The sequence below is a fragment of the Cyrtonyx montezumae genome, unplaced genomic scaffold, assembly GCF_038088225.1.
Source record: "Cyrtonyx montezumae isolate F1298 unplaced genomic scaffold, pur_monq_1.0 scaffold_16, whole genome shotgun sequence".
Taxonomy (NCBI): Eukaryota; Metazoa; Chordata; class Aves; order Galliformes; family Odontophoridae; genus Cyrtonyx; species Cyrtonyx montezumae.
Genome location: NW_027071892.1, coordinates 11,490,691 through 11,512,190, shown reverse-complemented (window position 1 = coordinate 11,512,190; position 21,500 = coordinate 11,490,691). Strand labels below are relative to the sequence as shown.

The following is a 21,500-nucleotide window of genomic DNA, read 5'->3' as shown; positions in this document are numbered from 1 at the left end:
TGTCCCACCCGGTGAGACAAGGCAGGTGGGCACTGCTTTGCCTAGAGGAAGGTCTCAGCACCACATGCCTCGTGGGGCTGCTCTGATCCTCAGGACCGAAGGGTTAACTCTGGTAGCGCTGGGAGGAGGAGAGGAAAAAGTTGCTGGAGAGGGAGAGAGGGATTTGAACAGGCAAGTAATATGACACAAGGTAGAAGGAACGACCTCGCAGGGAGAGCAAACAGAGACAGGATGCCAGCAGAGGGGTGCTAGCACTGTGCCTGGCCTGCAGCAGTCTGCAGCACTCCAGGAGCAGCTCTGGGCTCTGCTCTGAGGAGGATGTGGTTGCTTCCAGAGGCCTCGGCACAGCTGCTGCTGGTCAAACACCTGAGCAGGGAAGGGAGAGAAGCTCAGGCAGACAGCAAACGTGCAAGGGTTGGTTTGAGCAATGCACAGACACTGACCCACTCACTAACACCAGAGTATGCTCATAGAGCAGAATCACTGAATCAAAGATCACCTCGTTTCAACCCCCCGGCTACAGGCAGGGTCACCAACCACTAGACCAGGCTGTCCAGAGCCTCATCCAGCCTGGCCTTGAATGGCTCCAGGGATGGGGCATCCACAACCTCTCTGAGCAACCTGTTCCAGTGCTCTGAGTGAAAATCTTCCTCCTAACATCTAACCTAAATCTCCCCTGTCTTAGTTTTAAACCATTCCCCTTTGTCCTATCACTCTCATGATAAACATGGTAAACAGTTGTTCCCCTTCCTGTAGATGTGCTCTCTTCAAGTACTGGAAGGTCTCTCCCTGGAGCCTTCTCCTCTCCAAGTTAAACAAGCCCAGTTCCCTCAACCTTTCTTCTCCAGTCCAGGTCAGGCTTTACACCAGCAAGAATCTCCAGCCAGCTGCAGACCTGACCAGTGGGAAAGTAAAGAAGGAGAAATCCTCCAAAGCTGTGAGATGCATTCTGCTCTCTGATCTATCCCACGAAACCAGGCTTGCTCTGATCATAGGATAACGTGTGGGAGATGTCATCCTGCATGGAGAATGCTGACAAGGAGATGGGGACATCATCTTTGGACAGCACTGGGCCTCTCCACTAAAGCACTGCTCAACATGAGAGCACATTTAGGAGCCAGCAGGTGGAGAGTTGAACAGCTCCAGCTGACGGCTGCTCTGCAGAAGACAGACCCACTGTTCTGCCCTGAAATGCTCCAGAAAAAGGGAAATCCGACTGCTACTCAGCACCAGCACTCCAGGAATTCACAACACGGCTTTTGGTGCAGCTGTCTGATGCTTTCAAAGTGCTCAGTAAATAAGGCAATATGAAAGAGATCCAGACCACTACTGACGTCTCAGGAAGTTCTTTGGAGCAGAGAAGCTGGCCAAAGTCACCCCGTGAAGATGCTTCACTACGCCTCTAAGATGAGCATGAACTCAGGGCACGGGACCTAAGGACAGAACCAGAACACTACATCCCCATCGAAACAGCAAGACAGACTGCACTTAGATCAGATCTGAGCCTGAACTCAGTCGCTGTAGGTTCCACCTACCCCAGAACAAGGATTTCCAAAACAGCTGAGAACTTCTTCCACCAGCCAACCCAGGAAACAGCATCAGCAAGAACACACACGGTCAAGGTGCTAATAAAATAAAAAAAATTGTCTTTGTGGTACTCCTGAACCTAAAGACCATTAAATATCTGTGATTGCACAGATGGCTGTCACCGTGTACCTGTGACACAGAGAAGATGCGATGCATTTCAACGGAGCGACGCACTGTTGTGCCTCTCAGCTGTCTGAGGCTTCCTACCTTGCCAAAAAATAGACCAAAGCAAAGAATGACTTCCACCAATATCACAAAGCACGCTGCCAAAGTACACAGGGGCCCTTGGGAAATACACCAGGCGACACGGGGGAAGAAGAGTCATTAAGTCAGGTTCTCTTACCTTCAACTTCAGTAAAGTAACAAAGCAATTCATTGTTAACCACAAGGAAACACTCATCGCGTTTCAGAAGCCTTTGGGACAGGCTTCTCAGATGCAAGCATCATCCAGGAGATGTTTCCCCACCACAGAGGGACAGCTTTTCATTTTGCAATTGCATCTATGGAAAGTGATTGTACAGCACCCAGGGAGGCGGCCGGGAGCCGGAGGTGGGGAATCCAGGCCAGCCAGAAGCGATCCTACACATCCACACCGCCTGTCCCCTCTGTGCTGTCACCACCACAGGTTTGGGGGTTCCTCAGCCACTCTGCTTTTAAACAAGGTGATCTCATCCAAGTGCCTCATGGGGACATCTCTGATGACCTCTGTCAAGTCCTCATGAAGCAGAGGGAAAATGACGACATTTAACGCCGGGCGGTCCGCCTGGAAACTAAATCAGACACAGGTTATTAGCAGAGGAGAAGCACTAATTCTCCATGTGAACAGCACGGGGATTGGATGGATATAGATCTTGCAGCAGTGCAGACAGGAAGGGCTGTTCAACACAAGCAGCTGCAAGTCAGGGCTCCCACTGTCCCTCCTCCCCATGCCCATGTGGGGAGCACAGGCCAGGCTTTTCAGCACACCCCACTTCAGCAGATCTGCTGAGCTGACACCAGGAAGGAGGAAAAAAACATTAACAAGAAATCACAGCATAAAGATATCCAAAGAGGAGCAGAGATTGCGGCAGCACTGCCCAAGCTGAGCAAGGTGCTCAGAGATAACAGCTCAAATCACCTGCGAATCAGCAGCGAGTTGCAGCACCATTAAAAAATCAGGGCAGAGCAGCACTGGGCAATCCCTGAGGGCTGAGCCTGGGATCATCACTTCAGGCACAGTTGTTCTGCATGCAGAACCTATCCTCTGCAATTAGAGCACAGGCAAGTTTAGAAAGCTCAGATCTGCAGATAAGCATTAAGTGCGCTCACACACGCACTGCAGCCTCCTTTTTCATCCAAGTCACAGAAAATCTGCCTTGGCACCACGTGAGTTTGCCCTCACACATGCAAGCATCCCTCTCTGTAATTCTGGGCTCCAGACTCTGAATTCACAGCCTCGCTGTTTTTGTGCCCTCTTAGAGAAATCTGCAGTCTCCTCCTGTCCTCACAGCTCCTCTTGCCAGCACTGCTCAGCTGGCTCTGCTTCCCAGCACACACTTCAAGTCCCAGACCTTGAGAGCAGCGAGCATTAAAGCCATTTATACTATATGAAAAGAGCCCAAGTCCCCATCAGCAAGTACTCTCCGTGACAGCAGCCTAGTAGGAGCACAGGGGGGAAGAGAATTTGCTCAGTGTAGGCAAATAAGATGAGTTCAGCTTTTTAAAGCCAGGGGGCAAAGGACGTTGGTCCGTAGCTTAAGGTGACACACTTAAGATTAAAACACTTTGCCTATTAGCACTGTGCCAGTGAGATGCTCCCTCTGAGCTGTGTGACAGGGGCCAGCTCGTCGTCACTCTAAGCAGGCAGAGTGGAACTGGCAGCATCAGTCCCCTGAGGCTGAACCAAGTTGTGCTGGGTCTGGAGAAGGGATCACTGCTAAACAAGCTTCTCTCATGCAGATGTGCCTGGAAAATTCCCAGTCATCCTTAGCACTGATACAGTCAGATTCCTCTCCAACAGAGAGGAACGGAAGGAGATTTGCTGCTGGAGAATGTGAAATCCCAGGTAACTAGCGTTAGCATTAGAGCCAGCTGAAGGAAAGGCAACAAGAGATGGTATTGCCTGGGAGAGAGAAAGGATGCTCCTTTCACAGATGATTTGCAGTATGGCTGCCAAGGACGTATCACAAACTCCCACACCAAGTTCAGCTGCTTGGTCCTGGTGGGTTAAATCAATTTGCCTGAACCCAAGTTGCTGCAGGAGTGAGGATTTCCAGCAACAAAACTGCCCGGGGCAATTTCTATCTTTCTGCATCACAGAGTGCCCTTCATGCCTCACGCCTAAGGGCTGCAGGGAAGGACACTGCTCCCTGGGCAGAGCTGGAGGCTCAGCAGGAGCCAGAGCACTGCCCCCAGAAAGCAGGCAGCAGCACCCATGGGACTGGGAGGCAGCCAGTACCACCTGCAGAACACCTGCACCAGGTCCAGCGAGTGACTCTTTGACAGTCCCTCCTCAGCCTCAGCTCTTCACACTTCTCATCCAACGCCACAGCCCTGAAGAGAAAACTGTTCACAGACCAAGTTTACTGCAGGGAGAAGCAGCTGTCTTCACAGGAGCACAGCCCTCGTGGCCATGAACTCCACAAACCTCTGCTCGTCCCTTGGCATACAGGAGGCGTGCACGCTGCCATCTCACTGGGGACAAAAATGCCATTTCAAACAGCCCTGCCACGGAGCTATGAAAACAAGAACCCACACAAGCTTACGTGACAATCTGCCACCAAGACAACTGAGAAACCCCAACGCAGCCAGAACACCTTCAGGAGAGGGTTTATATAAAAGGTTTGAACTTGATCTTACAAAAAGAAAAAAGAAAGCTTTGTAATTTTCTCCCCCTCCCACCCCCCCAACAGGAAACTGTATGTTACTGCAAACCTTGTAAATTCCATACCCCAGCAAGTTGACGCCGAAGAATTCTTTCCATGTACAATTTGTGTGATTTAAGAAAAAAAAATCAAATGCACATGGCTCTCTATTATTCTCAGCTAAATGTGCGTGCAAAGCCTCTCCTTTAACTGCCTGTTAAAAAACACCCTGATTTTAACGAGCAGCTGTCATAATGTTAAACTGGGATTAGCAGTTCCCAAAAGCAGACTCCCTTTGCAACCTATGCTCCTTTGCTCCTTTAGTTCATCCCCGGAAGGCAATTCCTTTCTTCATACACCTGTCCAGGTGGGCTAGATTAAGTGAGAAGCTCTTAAAGCAGCAGTTCCAAAGGCCTTAGGCACGGGGAGGAGATAACAAGAAGGGGAAGAGATTGAGTTAATCAGTTGCAGAATAGCTCCTGTAATCTTCTTGATGGTTCTTTCCTCATTCTGCACCTGGATGGACTTCAAACTGGATCTACCTCTGCAAGCACACAGCTTGTAAAATGAAAACTCCAAGGACAGAGAGGGATGTCGACCTGGGGAGACAAAAGGGCTGCATGCAATTCCAGACATGAAACCCCTTTTTTTTCCAAGGGAAAGAAGCCAAGGATACGCTTGCCTGCTCTCTCCTACAAAACCTCCAGACTAAATTCATCACAATTAATTAAATGAAAGCAAGTTTTCTAGGCAACTGACTAGCAGCCCCTTCAAAACAAATCCTTTAATCAGAAACAAGCACCGGGCTAACAAAGGAAATACTCATGCATGCATTTTCCAGAACAGCCTGTGGTCCAGCAGCCTCAACACCGGCCCGGCCACCACCCAGCAGCAGCTCGGATGCAGACCCTCAGCAGGGCTGGCTGCAGCAGCTGCCTGGGAACAACCACGGAGCTGAAAAATGGCCAGCAAAGTGCTATCAGCAATTCCTCCCTGCGTCAGCAGGAGTATAACCTTGTTCTTCGGTCAGACCTTGCACGGGCTGCAAGGGTTAACGGCGCTTTGTTGTTTGACTCCAAAATTACTCCAGAGCAGGTGTGGACAGTAAGGTTATTTTCAAGCCAACAGCTTGGTAAATAGCTTAATGCTATGGTCTCCATCGCTTCCAACCAGCGTGGCGGGATCCAATATGTAGGTCAGGGACAAAGTCAAAAAGAAAGGGAAACATTCTAAAGCAAGGTAAGTGCTTTCATCAGGTCTCCCTGATTTGTGCTTTGAGACATGGAAGAAGCCCAGCCTGCAGAGCCCCAGCTGCCCATCCAGCCACGGGGCAGCCCCAAGCTGCGGGTGAGCCTGGGGCACGAGCCGTGCCTGCTCTGCACAGCCGTACAGCCACAGCCCTGCTGTGCTGGGGCTGCTCAGACCCACCTTACATGGAAAGGACAAGGCAGCGTTTGGTACTGAACGCTTTCCCCCTCGAGGTTTGCAGGGACACCTGAGAAAAGCACTGTGCCAAGTGGAGATGTTGCAGCACATCCCACCCCCCAGAGGCTGGCAGGCTGCAGGGGGCACGGAGGTGGTATCGCTGAGTGCTGGCAACACAAGCAGCACACAGCAGATAAAACAAGGAAACACGGCCTATCAGGAGCGGATCAAGGCCAGGTTTTCAACTCCACAAACACAGATAAGCTTACGGGAAAGGAAGCACCAGGAAAGGAATGAAAGAAGATCAGGAGACGCTTGAGGTGGAGACAGAGCAGGTCTGGACTCCAGCTGGTGTGACTCCCAGCAGCAACTCAGCCCCTGCTGCAGCCACAAACCCTGCCCTGTTTCGCTCAGGCCTTGCACTCAGGCTGGTGTGCTGTTTGCAGAGAGGAGCAGCCTTCCTTGCACCTCGCTGTGCACAGCTCTCACCCACACACACAAGAACCCTGTTAATCCTCTGCCAGGCACAGCGTCAGCTTGTTTTTACTGGAAGACTTGCTCACGTCTGAAAGTTCAGATGTGGCATCTGCCTTGTAAGCTTCAGCCAACGTACCTGAGCCAGCCTGGAAACTCCCATCCCCGGAGCACAGCTCGGTGGAACAGAGGAAGTGCCAGGACACGCTGGGGCAGCTGACAAGTGACACGATCCAACGTACATACACACACTTTCCTCATCTTTTCAGGAAGGCCGGGTGTGCACCTCAGGTTTGTTCCGCTGGTTGTGCCCAGACCTCAGGGAACTGCAAGAGCTCTGCTTGTTTGATAGGGACTGACTGCCAGGACCGTGAAACGGAGCTGCTCCAGAGCTGCTTTCAGCCACACAGGCACCTTCCAGGAGGACCTCTGCCCCCATACAGCCCCCAGAGGCCCTCAAGGGGTCCAAAACCTACACACAGAGACTCTAAAGCAGACCCAGACCCTAATGCCATTCTCACTTCCAATTCCTTGGCATGGCTGGCATCGAGCAGGCTTCATCTTTCCATCTTAGAAACAGACTTCTGAAGTTCCCTAGAAAAGCAGTTATGCAACGGCCTCGGGTTGCACCAGGAGAGGTTCAGGTTGGATATTAGGAAAATTTTTTTCTCTGGAAGAGCGTTCAGGCACTGAAACTGCTGCCAATGGAGTGGTGCTGTCACCATCCCTGGAGATGTCTCAGAACTACAGAGATGTGGCACCAAGGGGCAGGGTTTGGTAGCGTGGCAGGACGGGTTGATGGTTGGACTTAGTGATCTCAGAGCACTTCTCAACTTTAATGATTCTAAGATTCTACAGGTTGCTTTCACCTCCACGCAATGAGATTTCCTTCACAGTGTCTCCCTTCTCCATAAGTCCCATCACTTCAGCCTCCAACCTGGGAAGGGACACAGATGGCACTCTGCAAGGCAGTCACATCCAGCACTGCCATCACCCACTGTCTCCATTGCAGCACCCTCTGCCACCACATCAAGCCGTGGCTGAACAGCAGTACGCATCAGATGCACCCAAGGGTGAAATCCCATCCATCTGCACTGGGGGTTTTCTCTGTAAGAGATGAATGACACTCCGCTACCTCTCCTGTGAGCTGCAGCCTCCAGACTGAGGTTTCTGTGTTATTCTGCCAGCTGAACTCCACGCTGCTCAGATGTGACCGGACAATTACAGAGGGAGGGAACGAGAGCCCAAGGAGTGCTGCCAGAGCGCCCAGGACACGTCCTCAGGGAGTGCTCTGCCAGAGCAAGCTGAAAGTTATTTCCTAATCTCTTCCACAAATTAAAAAGCAACTGCAATAACGGCTCAATTAGATTTATTTTACCATGGAAATGCTTTAAAGCTGCAGTTAATGCTTCCGTTCAGCCTTTTACACCCTCGTGAAGAGAAAGGGCTGCTGTACTATTCCAATATTATTTCTCAGCCAAGAGAGAGAGGACACTGCTTGAAACGTACGTTGTGCACAAACCCATCTTCCCTCCTAGGAGGGTTTCAGGGCTGAATTCCTTACAAAGCACACCAGCTTGGAGCTGGAACCAGTCATTTGGGTTAGCCACAGGAATGCATTTAAGAAGGGGGTATGTCAGTACCCCCAGAAGAAGGTACATAAATATACCAAATTGGGGATGGTCCCACAGGCTCTGCTGGCTTGCAAAGTATTTGAACCCACCCTGAAACAACATCCCTGGCAGCAGCAGAGGTGTCAGGGCCACACCCCAAGCAGTCAGCCTTCGCCAAGCCCTCCAACGAATTCTTGGGTAACACGAGCTGACAAGGATGCAGTTTGTTATTCAGTCCGTGACAGAATGATTCAGGGGTTTCTAAGAGCAGGAAATGAAACAGACAATGAAAGCTGGAGCAGGATGCTAATGATTCACTACACCAGCCGAGAGATGCATTAAGTCTTCTGCAATCAGATGCAGGGACGGAGCCCACAACATGCTTAGGCTAGCGGAGTGGGATTGGCAGCTACCGTGCTGGCTGCGGGAGCCAGGAAAACAGCTCTGCACTAAAAGGGACTTTTTCAAGGTCAGATGGATGAGAAGGTGATGGAGGGAAGCAAAACAGCTTGAAAATATCCAGTAAGCCCCAGGTGGTCACACCGGCTTCGTGCAGCGCGGATAACTGCAGCACAATGCTGGAGGGCTCCTCTGAACCCACAGGTGATGGGGCACTTGCTTCCTGCATAACAGCACCCTGCCCCCACAGCAGCACTATTCTGAGGCTGAGCCCACAGTGAGAAGCCAAGCAGGAGGAATGAATCTGTGGGCCAGGAAGAAACCCATCAGGGACTTTTAGGACAATGGCAACAAGTGAGGGGGGGGGATGCATAGATCTGAGGTGAGCAAAAATCCATTTGAAATAGTTCAGTCCTGTGCCAAGAGAGGGATGAGCTCACTTTGCTCTGTCCGAATCTCAGATTCGTCCCCAAACCCTCACCTGGAAGCCCTATTTCTGCGCTGAATCCCACAAAGGCTGCACCCCATCAGCAAGCACTGTAGCTGCCACAGCCACAGAGGGACCCTGGAACCAGCAGGCTATGAAATGAGAAGGTCTCACCAAGAGTTCATATTTGAACAGTAATAAGCAGGGTGAAATTTAGTAAATGCACAAATGCTTGAATAGCAAGATGTAATTCAGAATGAAATAGCCACCTCCAGGAAGTGGCAGGAGCCTTGTTGTGGGAGTCACAGCAAACCCATTGCTGCTCACACCTGGCACAAGCAGCAAGGCTAAGTTAGTGCTCCTTTTCCTCCATGTCTTGGACTCTCAGAACAGGCAGATTGTCCTGAACTGGTTGAACTCCCTGCCCTTCCAGCAGCTGTTGGACATCAGAGCCCCACAGAACAACCTTACAGTCAGATGGCAGAGCCATGCACTGCAGGCAGGGAAACTGAGGCACCAAGCTGGACAAAGGAGTGCCACCCACCACTCCCACTCCTGCAGCCCTCAGGAATGCTGCACCAGGACGCATCCTCTCACCCACCCATCCCAACAGCTGCAGCCCCCGGGAGCTTCCTCTGCTTCTGGGAGACACAAGCAGCTGAGAACAGAACCACCACCCACCTCCCCACGCAGCCACACCAATCCTGACCATGCTCTGTGCCATGGCTTACCTGAGATTGCATTGCTATCGATCACAGCTCACCTCTACGCCTTGACACTTCCCCCCGACACATGAAGAATCCCTCACGTTGCCACTCAGAGACTTTTTGTTTTGCTTTCAGGTTGTTTTTGTGCTATTTCTTTTTTTCTGTTGCTTTCTTGATCTTTTTCAAGGTGTTTTTTCAAGGACTTCTCACAGGCGCCATTGTCTGCTGTCAAAGTCCTTGAAGTCACTATAATGATAGAAGCTATCTAAACCCTTAAGCTAAAACCAGGAGAGGAAAAAAATCTAAAAGGAACACACTGGAAAATGAAATCTGTCCTTGAGGCCAAGGGGATGTTTGCCAAAGCATTTCCCACTTCCCACCCCCTCTTCCAAGTGTTTGCTGCTGGTGTGCTTGACCAGGAGAGCACCCTCTCTTTGCACCTGTACATGCCCACCACGCACACCACGGGGCACAGCAGTGCTAACTCACCCAGATTCCTCTCCCTGCAAGATTTTTTGGGGGTAAAGACACATGTAAATACAACTCGTTCACACGCTGCACACCGGCGAGCAGTGGGACGCCTTCCATAGGTCACAGCTCCATCTGCTGACTACTTCCCAAAATAACAGCGTGAAAACCTCTCGGGAAGCGCTGCTTGAAGAGGGTCCCGTGCTCTCGGATGGATTCCGTGCACGCTGGAAGTGAACTCTTGGAGTGAATGAGAACGAATCCCAAAAGGAAGACAAGAGCCTCTTGCATCACGAAGGCCCCTCTGCACAGCAGCAGATGTGGGACTGCATCCGAACGCAGAACTGTGGGTCCTGGAATTGGGGTTTTCAGTGCTTTCGGAATTGCCACTGCAGTGGTTTTTAGGAGACAACAAACGCTGGGAGCTGAGCACTTCAGCTAAGTTGGGGTGCAAATGCTAAAAGGAAAGCACTGCTTGTTGGCTCTGCTGCTCCGTGAAGCGTGGCAGCAGCTGAGCACCATGTGATAGGGGAGAAATAATGTCATTTTACAAAGAAACTGTGAGCCCAGAGCAGTGTCACATGTGAAGCCTGAGGAAGATCAGGGAAGTGGATACGGATCGCTCAAGCTGCAGCCCCTGTAACCACTGGGCCCTTCTCACGTGCACAGAGGATGTCCCTGAACCATAAAGGAGATCACCCCTCCCCTACACAGAGGAAAGAAGAATAAAAAAAAAAAACAAAAAACACTGCCATGATTTATCTGCCCAGAGGGAAGCAGACTTCTCCAAAGCTCAGAGGAGACCTTGCCCTTGCAAGCCTCGTTTGCTGACGAGGTCTCTGGATGAATTCTCTTCTGCTTACCATGCTCCATTGAAAAAGAGGCAGAACCGAATCAGAAGCTTTTTACAGAGAAATACATACACTCATCTGGCAGCAATCTTCCACCAGAAAACTGCCGCAAGGAAGCTGGAGATCACAGGGCCTGGGTTGGAGCTGCCACAGGACTGAAAGACGTGAGAACAGCTTCCTTTGCAGGCCATTACAGCAGCAATTCAGAGTGCTATCGTTTTTGGAGGCAATGGGGAAGGCTTGAGGATCTTTGCAGGCTCTGAACCATGGGTACGAAGCAGGATGTTTAACACCCGAGCTCCCATCACTTCACCCTGTACAGGCACTGTCCCCCAGCACAGCCCAGCAGTCTGAACCAGGCTGCTCTCCCCACACTGTTCCTCTTCCACGAGCTGAACCCTTCTGCAGACCCACATCTCAAACAGGACAGCACAGCCTGCCCTCCCAAATCTACCCCTGCAAACTGCTGGTGCGTGCTCAGCCCTAGGCAAGCTCCTTGCTTACGTTTCTTCTCATTAGAGGTGCTGGTAAAACAGAAGGCACTTCAGCCCCACCAACCCCACTGACAAACTGGGATCACTGGGCTGTAGCCTAACAGAGATCCTCTCCGCAGCTCTACAATAGCTCTAATCCATTGTGAGACCTGAGAAATACAGCTCCAAGGAAAGGGAGCAAACAAAGACAGGCTCATAGCCTTCTCAGCTCTCACTTTCTCCTTCCCACCCATCCTTCATGCCTTTCCTGCACACACTCCAAAGAATGTAAAAGGATAAATCACCTTCTTTCATTCTAGCACATGATACCTAACGTCAGACTTGCTCTTCCAAATTCAAGTTTGGATTAAAGGCATGTGAGCAGCACACTGACAGGAAGCCCTGCTGCGTGAAGCACAGCCTTTTCTGTGGCTCTGAACTAGATCATGCAAGGACTGAACTGCCCTTGGAGCAGCAGACAAAACGCAGTCAAGAGAAAGCCAATTCCTGACCCTCATCTGAAGGGGAATTGCACAGGGACAGGATCCTTGGGAGAGGCACGTGGTTCAAGGCTCACTGATGGCTCACAGAAAACTCCAGGCTGTGCTTACACATCCTTCCCTGTATTTTGTCCCTTCCACGTTATTACTTCAGACAGTTGCATGAGAACAGGATCTCTGTTGCTTAGGAGCATATCTGCTCCCACTGCTTATCCTGCTCCCGAACTCATAATCTTATGTGACATCAAAAATCGTTTCCAGAGCCACCAATTACAATGCCATCGAGGATTATGGCTTCAGGTGCAGAACTTGCACTGGGAGCAGATGCTCTGCTTGGAAAAAATGCTTCAAAAATTGTTTTCATACAAAAGCCTCTATTAATAAAATAGAAAAGAAGAAGAGTAGTATGACAGCCAGAACTGTTGCTAAAAATAAAAATGGTTTTCATCATTTTCATGGGGCATCTGCTGCTCTCTGGAGAGCTCCCAAAAGGTACAGAACATAGTAAGAGTCCATGCACGAGAAAGAGAAGGAAAACACTGCAGAACAGCACAGCACGGCTCAGTGAGCAGACACTGGAATTTTGGCTAACGCTGCAGTGGCATCTCAGGGAGGAAGGCAGAACAAAAAAACAAAAAACTGGATCCTTCTTTCTAAGGATCCTCAAAGCACTCCCAAGAAAATCAACCAAGGATTGACTCAACAGATAAAAAAACCCTGTGCTTAAACATCTGTCACAGCACCAGGAATTTACAACTGCCACCATCCCAAAGGAGCACAGAGCCTTCCAGAGGCTGCAACAAGCAGTCCTGTGTGCGGTTTGAGAGGTGGCTAATATAGTCATAGGCTCTTTGGATTTGATCCTCAGAAGCAAGCCAAGTGTAATAAGTCCATTTGAAGCCAGAAAAAGGCTGAGGGGGGGGGGGGAGGAGCACCCATTGGGATGCAGTAAATTTGTTAGAGCTTAGCAGGGCAAAGCCACGGTAGGTGACAAAGAAAACAGTTCGAAGGCAGAGAAAATGCCTTATAGAAAAAAAAAATAATGCAAAGTCTGCTGCATGGGAAATATTTTGTAAGATGACTGCCTCTATGAGAAGGTTTCAAAATGCCAGGCGTAATTAAAAGCTCTCTTTTCAAATGCAGTTCACGGCTCACCCACCGACGTTTCCCACCACGTGAGCCTCAGATCCCTGCGAGGGGCCAAGCAAAATGCATTTAAGAACTGTCAAACGTGCAAAGGCAGTTTGTACCCATCCTCCCCTCCCCCCCCCCGCACTCCCCGCGAAGAAAAACCCTTCACAACAAACCCTGGAAAGGCTTTGAATTGCGCTGCCAGGGGATTATCAGTAAGTGACATTTACAAGTGATTAGAGGACGAAGAATTATCTTAGTCACTTGTGGGAAAGGAGGAAAGCTTCAAGGTCAAACCTCTCCGTACTCAAAATGTCGGCAGATGTTTTGTTGACACAAAAAGTGACGGCTGATTTATGATGGAGCCGTACTTCCAGAGCTCCAGCTCAGCCCCTGCACAACCACACAGAACATGAGCAGGAACGGAATCAAAAATTCATATCATACCTTCCAATATTTCACAGATCGGCTCTTATTAAACTAAGAGGCCATTTCACGTGCCAAGCAGTTACACAGTACCTTTTAGCTTCTTGGAACAAGTGCTCCAAGCCATATAAACCTTGGCGAGGAAGGAAGAGGAGATAAATCCTCAACCACTCCAGAAATCCCATGCCAACCCCCTTCCGCACTCACCTCCGGACAATAGACTGCTGGAGGTTCTTGCAAACAGTAAGAGATTCTCCCATAAACATGTGGCACATGACGACCTCGAGGCAGCTGGCCATGAATGACATCACTGCATCAGACTGCAGAGTCCCACTCCGGGAGACGATGCAGAGCCGCTGGAGAGAGGAGCAGTGACTCAGTGCCTGGAAGAACTGGGTGCCTGCACTCAAGTACGGCTGCTCCAGCCTGCAGAGAGAAACAAAAGCAAGTCAGTGGGCAGTTCAGGCTCAGGGCACTTTCAGACAAGGGAGAAGAGAGCACACTTATGGGGGTTTGGCAAGCAGAGCAACCATTTCAACAACCTTCCCACATTTTCACTCAGAAGGTTATCACACGTGCATCTGCTTGCGCCAGCAGAAGGCCATTACAAATTTGACTTTGCAAGCTCAGGCCTCTTGCTTGTTATGCCCAAATTACACAATCTGAAGGACAGGGACACAAACAGAAAGGCCCCACGCTGCAGAATTGCAGGGAGAAGCCCTGGGTTAGCAGGTTTTCCACAACACATTGAATAAGATGGACTTCTGAGCTGGGCAAACACTGCCCAGCTTTTGCTACCAGACATAACCAAGCAGATGATGTGGATTTAGGGACACACTGCTCCAGTGCACCAAGCGTGGGTCAAACCAGTCAGCTTTAGTTTATTGCCTCGGGAGAAGGCAGGCGTGAAAAACCCACAGCGCACACATGGTGACCTCGTGCCCCTGAGCCAACAGCCCTCCCCAGCCACAGCACGGGAAAGAAACAAGGCTCCTCTCTCCCTCATCGATCCAACCTCCATCTTAAACACTTCGTTCAGGGAAAAGAGATGGGATTTTCAACCCCAGCAATCCACAGCCTCACCTCCCAGCCCTGAGCAATGTGACAAAAAGACACGGTGAAGCCACGCTTGACCAACAAGAGCTCCATATGTTAACCAGCATCCTATCTGGATGACTCCCCTGCAGAAACCATGACACGAGAGCTGTCTGGGGCTGGTGCCATCAGTCGGAGCATGCCTGCTTTCTGCAGATTTACTACAGCACCTCAGAGCACATGGGACACCCAGTCATTGGGTCAGCAAGGCCAAGAGCTCCAGAAGGTTAATCCAGGAGGTGACAACAAGCTGCCAGCCCCAGCCTGACCTCCGGGTAATCTCTGCATAGGCTGTTGTAGTATGGGAGGGGTATCTCAGCAACTTAATCTCATTAGCTGACAGATTCTGTTTTCAAATCTCAGTCCCAGACCGCCTGAAGATCCTCACAGCTCAAAATGAACATTAAGGAAATAGAAAGCTTCTGCCATTTTTCAGCGGTGCAATTAGCCTACTGTCAGCTTAGGACAAAGCAGGAAAGCCCTGCAACCTCTCAGGTTTCTTAGTTATCCCAGCCACACTTGGAGTACTGCTTCTGCTCGCTAGATGGCAACGTTGCTCCAGAACATCCCCCGAAACCAGTTTGCCTGCCCGGAAAATGGGCAGAGCGAAAACGGCAGGAGCGCCAGAGATTTAGCTAAATGAAAAGGAAACTACACGATCAGGTGTGAGTGCTACGCATCAAAAACCTTTTAAACCTATATCAAACCTCAGACTTCACACGAGGTGCAGTGACAGCTGACACCAACACGCCTGGCTGCTGCGAGGACTCAGCCTTGCTCATCCTCCACTGCACGCCAAACCCCCACCCCCTCTCCCCCCAGACCTTGGTGCTGCCAAGGGGATTTAGTCCTTCAAGGTTAGAGATCCATTCACGTGACCCACGCCATTAAGCAATCGGATCTCCACCAGCTGCTGCCCCTGGATGAGAGCAGCACACTCCTTGCCTCTTGCAAATGGGAAGCAGTGGGAAACAAAAAGCCTGGAGGTGTTCTAGCTGCTCCAGCTCCCTTCACTACTGCAATGGCTCAGGACATGCACACCAACATCAGCCTCGGTTGATAAAGAACAGATTTAGTTATGCTGCAACTGTCTTTGCAATCGTAGGTATACACCACGTGAGGATGACCTTCCTTTTACTGCTCCTCTGTATTTTGGACCTGTTCCAGGAATAAAGAATGACCACTGACCCAACGCTAAGGACTAGCAGCTCCACCAACAGAAAGTGCTCTGGGGAGGGGGAAGGGAAAACAGAAAAGCATTTTTCCTAGAGTAGTAACACTGGGGTTGGACTTTGTGACCTTAGAAGTCTTTCCCAACCTAAATGGTTCTGTGATTTACAGAGATTGGTGTTTACTGGTGCAAGGAAACCACCACTTTGAGATGGGTTCCTAAGTACATTTTGGCAACAGCAAAGCTCCTTTATGCATCCTGCAAGGTTGGGCCAGTGTTCTGAGAAGCAAATATCAACACAACAAATTCTACATTTGGAATGCTTTCAACACATTACCAAGAAAGGAAAGATTAATGCACAAAATAAGGGGGCAAGATCTTAAATATAAGCCAAAGGTAGAAAAATATCCCAGTGGGAAACCAAGCTCTGTGTTATCTACGCATCGTAGGAGTCCTTTCCTTCCTGGATGTTCAAAAAATGTACACGTACACAGAGTCAAAGAACACAGCATTTAACCTAGTCCTGAGAGCCTGACACCTCCCGGATATGCTGGGTCCACTCTTCCTTATCAGAAAGGAAGACAGTTGCAGCATAGAGACTTTAAGCTCTTAAAATACTGGTTAAAAGGCATATCCTGAGCCCTTGACAACAGGGCAAGATGCCTTCCTGCTCTCCACAACTCCAGAAGAAAAATAACTGCCAAGCCATTGCAGCTACCTGTGACCTGCTGTTTGAGCAGAGGGAGACCAGAAGAGGACCACTTGCAGTTTTTACACCCAGCCACAACAAAACAAGCACTCCAACTCCGGAGCTCCACAAACAATGGAGCTGTTGGATGGCAGCCCCTCACCTGAGATCTCTCAAACACTTGCAGTGCTTCAGCATGTCCATGAGAGCAGACATATAGACCATTTTCCCCATCATGCCCAGGTTGGCCAAAGAAAGAGTTCGCAAATGCTGGCACTGCAATCCAATGCTAACAAGCCCAGAACCAGTCACAATATTTGGCAGCTGTGCTAAGGTGAGGCTCTGCAAATAAGTCAGCTGGCTAATGGCAGCCACCTCCGAATCCCCCACGCTCTGTGCTCGGACACAAGGAGGCAACGAGTTCCGAATTGCTGGCTCATTGCGGGGCATGGCAGAGGAAAAACTGGACCCAATTATTTCTAAGGTTTCCAAAAACCGGAGGCTTCTCATCAGCGTCCAGAATACTGAAGACTCCACCTTCTGACACGCCTGCTCTGTTAAGTTTCTCGGATAGGTCTGTACCCCCACACGGATTTTCTTCCCACACGTTTGGGGCACTGCACTAGGCTGCGTGGAAGGCTTTTCCATGTTTGCAGCAACATCTGTGATGGAACAAACTGGTAGTGCTAGCGAGAGTAGGTGCTTTAGCCTGGACAGGAGCTGGCACAAATGATTCCCTATGCTTTCGGAGCTGTGGTGGTGAGCTGCGGAGAGGTTGAGGTGCCTGAGGTTGCAGCAAGACACTACCAGGCTTTCCAGAATGCTGCTGTCAATGTCGTCTTCTGCTCTTCGAAACAGAGACTCTGGAGCCAGACAGTGAACGCAGCCACTGAGATTCAGACTGGTCAAGCTTTTAAGGTCCTTCCCACCATTAATAACTCTCTGGATCAGGTGACCACCAGATAAGGTGCATCGGCTAAAGCTGAAGTAGAAGGGGTTGTTGAACTTCAAGTGTTGCAGGAGTCCAGAACCATTAAGCCAGGCTTTGGGCAATTGTAAAGCATCCAGGCGTACATTTCGAGCCATCGAGTCCAGAAGGTTTTTAGTGGCTCCCGTCTCAGCAAAACTACCAGGGGCAGAAATAAGGAAGGCATGAAGGTTCTCAGGCGTCCGATCGCTTAGCACAGCCAAGTACAGCCTCACCACCTCCTGATTAACATAGCCAGGAGCCAGCCTGGCATAGAAGACACGAAGGTTTTGGTAGTGGGGCACGTTGCTCTCACCTACCATCAGCTGCCCAGACAGCATGAAACCTTCTCGTGAGCGATCAAGGATCTCAAAATAAAGCAGCAGTTTCTCAAGGCTAGTGCAGCACGGAACAACACCATATGACGGAGTGTAAAGGGTTTGCTTCAATTCTGACACACGGCTAAGGGTGGCTTTGCACTCACTGCTTAGCTGGCTGGCATCAAAACCCGGGTTTACATCTATCGCCAGGGAGCGCAGGTGCTGAAGGGTGGACAGCATCTTTGAGAGACGGAGAGAGGTGAGCCGGCACCCAGACAAGTTCAGTTTTACCAGGTTCTTGCATCGTGTCACATGATCAGTAGTGGAGCTGGGCAGCCAATAGCACCCAGCCATGTTCAGCTGGTAAATCTCTTTTCCGATATCCCTCATCAGTTGCTTCACTTTGTCTTTGTTTACCTGTGCTCAAACAAAACCAGATTCAATGAGACATAAGGCAGCAGCGTGTAGTGACTCATCTGGAGATGGGTCAGCACTGGTTAGCTCTCACATTGCATAGCTTACCCAAGGCCTTGGATCACTACTACCACATGCCTTAATAAAGCACAGCTCTGTCAGACATGCTTTGGACTCTAATCTTAGAATTCCTTTAGCTTCTAGACTCTGCAGTTCTGCATTACCGACTGTGAGGCCAAATCTGTCCTCCATCCCACTGCTGCTGAACAACCTCCATTTTCCAACAGCTAAACTATTTCAGCAGAAACAGCTGAAACCTGCTGAACTAGTCTACAGAAGCTCAAATTAAAAGAATACTTTCATTCTCCTTCATCCACTTTCTTCTTTCAGAAACAATAAGAGAGTCTCTCTGCCTACAGCTTTGTGATATAGTCTTCATAAAACATTATGCTTCAACCCCTAAGCTATTTTTTTGTTACAGAAAGTATACATTTTCTGAATTAACTGACTGTGTGTCTGATGGAGTTTATTTGTGCAACACAGAACTGTATCTGAGGAAAATGACAGCTTTACACAACCATAAAGGGCAGCTATAAACAGAAAGTTGCACTGACTTTCATTTTAGCTTCCAGAACCCCAGAGGAGCTGCATAAAATACCATCAGTGAAAACTAAGGGAGTGCAGAGCTGTCCTAACAGAGCATTCTGGAAAACAAATGCTTTTATAAAACAGTTTATTGTTTATTCGAATTCAGAGTTCAAAAGCAGGACATGTATGCAGACACAATGAAAAGTTCTGCTTCTTGACATTTTTTCACAGGTCAGATTTCTCTTCATAGCTAATAGAAGAAGCTACTCTCCCCACCTTATAGTCTTTCTGGAGTAAAACAGTATGGGTCAGACTCTTGTCAAGGCAAAGTGTTGCGAGCTTCCTGCAGGTCTTCCTTACATTCAGGACCAGATCTGTGCAAGGGACGTAGCTTAGGATGTGCAGAAGGATCTCATCCGAGAACTCCATCAAGTTGATACCATTACTTTCCTCCTCATTCTCCCCGCTCACGAGATCCTAAAAGAAACAGAGGGAGAAAAAGGAGGAAAAAAGGACAAAGAAAGAAAAGCAAGCAGCTCAGACACTCGAGCCAATCTTATGAGAAAACAGACACTCTGAGGCTCAGAGAGACTTGTGAGGTGAAACAAAGCACAAGCAGAATGTGAACCACCCTCCTGGGGAAACCAGCACCTCTCCTTCAAGAGAGGGCAGGGAGGTACCGCAAAGCTTCACACAACGCCATGGCAGTTTCACTCGCTCTCCACTTCAGGCTGCTTCACACCACGAAGAATAACGTTTACATCCATCCCCCTTCTGCCTCTCGCTTTGTGACCGTTCGTGGCAGCCCTCAGCGCAGCGGGCAGATCTCTCTCCCCTTTTTTTCCTCTAAGAAGCGCCCATCCCACCAACCTTACCACTTACGTAACCGTCCACACGCTAAAAGCATCGCTCTGCAGTCCGGCATCACGCGACCCACAGCGATCCCACGGGAACCAAGGGCTCCTCGGGGCGGCCGCGCTCCCCATGAGGCGGTGCCCCCCCGGGCCCACCCTGCCGGCACACCCAGCAGCCGCGGGGCCGGGTCGCCATCCCAACCGCTGGCCGCGGCCCGAGGCCGGCTCCACCCCGAGGGGTACCGCCTGCCCCACGGCTCACCTCCGCGCAGCACGACATGGCGGCGGCCGCGGGGTCCCGCCGGGCCCGGCTCAAGCCAGCCGCTTCCCGGCCCCGCTCCGCACCGCCGCACGGCTCTTCCGGCGCTGCCATGACCCGGCTTCCGCGCCTCGCCGCACTTCCGGCGCCGCCGCCATCTTGAGCGTGGCCGGCGGGGCGCTGTGCGACGCCATCTTGAGAGCGGCGGCGCCGCCATGTTGTGGGCGGTAGTTCTCTCTTCAGAACCGAGAATCGCTGGGCGTTTACGCAATTAAGCAGAGCTTTAATGAGCTGAATCTTCCCTTTGTTGCAACGGATATGCTGGGGGCCATGCAGAAGACGCCCACAGCCCCTGTGCTTCCAGGCTCACGAGCAGGATGTCAGCGCGGGGCAGAGCATCCTTCTGAGCCCTTTGGTGCGGGACAGCGTCAGTAGGAGCATCGGTACTCACTCTTCTGTCACGTTCCAGTGAAACAGGAGATAATGCCAAATTCAGTCCGGAGGCCCTTCAGTTGGGACTGACTTGTTTGGCACCTAAATGGAATACAAGATAGTGGGGAAAGATGAGGCTGGGGTGGAGAAGACTCGCATTTCCAGTGCAGATGTAAATAAGATCATGAACAGAGCCCACAGGCAGAGTCAAAGCCCTGCCCAGCACCAGGTCCACCAGAGTGAGGACTAGCCAAGGTTTCCTGCAGTCCTGAGCTGCCTGTGCACCAGGCAGCAGTTGCCAACCCCAAACAAAACAGGGAGCTGAGGCATGTTAAAGAATCTCCCCAGGAGGAACCATGCTCGCAGAGGAGCTGAGCTCAGTCTGATGACCCTCCACCAAATGAGCAATGTGGTGGTGTAGATAAGACACAAGGATGAATACAAGGCAGAACATCAGATGGGTTGTAAAGGAGGAAGGAAACAAGCAGCTACCCTGAACGCTGGTGTTTCTCTCGATATGGTCGCTGGGAAGCTGTCAGTGGGTGAGTGCAGAAACTTTCCCTACTCCTCTTTAGTTCAGGAACACTCTTCCCACCGCTGGCACTTGGGAACCTCCTGTGAAAATGGCATCAGTTCAGAGCTGGTTTGTCTCCAGGCAGACTTTGATCATGGTATGACTCACACAGTTTTCCTAGCCCAAAGAAGGCAGGCGCATACCATGCTGTCCCGGTCCAGGAGGGCAAACAAACAAATCTGGTGCTAGTATCAAGATATTGTGTTCTGTACAACATCTCTTAACAGCTCGTGGCCGGACAGACTTGCTGATTTTTTTTTTTTCCCTGGGAAACTCTTGAGTCATTTCTCTCCTGTGGCTGTTCTTAACGCTGGTAAAGGTTGAACATCTCATCTTTTTTGTCAGCATAACGAAAGCTTAGTGGTCAGAGCGCTTTGTAGGCTTGGGCAAACTGCTATCTCCACTGCTGTAAGTGGTTTTCGGTGCTTGATACGATTTAATACAGTAAGGCCTGCTAAAGGAGATTACAGATGGGTATAATACAAGCCAGGGCAGGCTTGAGGTCAGCATTCCCTCTGCAAAGACCAACTTCAAAGAGCAGGACTCCTCCTCCTCCTGCCACTGTCTCATCCACAAACCATCACCACAAAAAGCCCGTTTTCTGAAACCATCACTCCGTGCCCTCAGAGGGGACCTCCGTGAGGAAGCCAGCTGTGTTTGAACATCCTGGGACTTCTCGGGACATTTGCATGCTACCAGCATCCTCTAACAAGAGGACGGGACCTCCCCTAGCTAGGGGCCATTTTTGGTCAGCGCTTCCTGACAAAGCTCGAGGCAGTCACACAAGGAGGCCCTTCAGGGCTAAATCCTGAGA

General features: G+C 50.4%; 2 protein-coding genes across 2 annotated transcripts in view; one reads left to right on the top strand and one right to left on the bottom strand.

The window, feature by feature from the left end:
* The window catches only part of TMEM11 (transmembrane protein 11), a 377,196-nt gene that overhangs the window by 11,360 nt on the left and 344,336 nt on the right, over nt 1-21,500 (top strand). The gene's annotated exons all lie outside the window — the stretch shown is intronic.
* Nucleotides 1,633-19,763, bottom strand: FBXL18 (F-box and leucine rich repeat protein 18). The gene is made up of 5 exons (XM_065732832.1): nt 19,684-19,763; nt 18,844-19,044; nt 16,442-17,982; nt 13,532-13,750; nt 1,633-2,357 (listed from the first exon to the last, which is right to left on the bottom strand). The coding sequence occupies exons 1-5, from the start codon at nt 19,699-19,701 to the stop codon at nt 2,201-2,203; spliced, it is 2,136 nt and encodes a 711-aa protein (XP_065588904.1). The 5' UTR covers nt 19,702-19,763; the 3' UTR covers nt 1,633-2,200.

What these genes read in the sequence shown, in the direction of transcription:
- FBXL18 (XM_065732832.1), bottom strand. An exon ending in TACTCCAGAAAGACTATAAG is followed by an intron (nt 17,983 to 18,843) that starts GTGGGGAGAGTA and finishes GTTTGAGCACAG; the next exon opens with GTAAACAAAGACAAAGTGAA. An exon ending in CAGCAGTCTATTGTCCGGAG is followed by an intron (nt 2,358 to 13,531) that starts GTGAGTGCGGAA and finishes TGTCTGATTTAG; the next exon opens with TTTCCAGGCGGACCGCCCGG.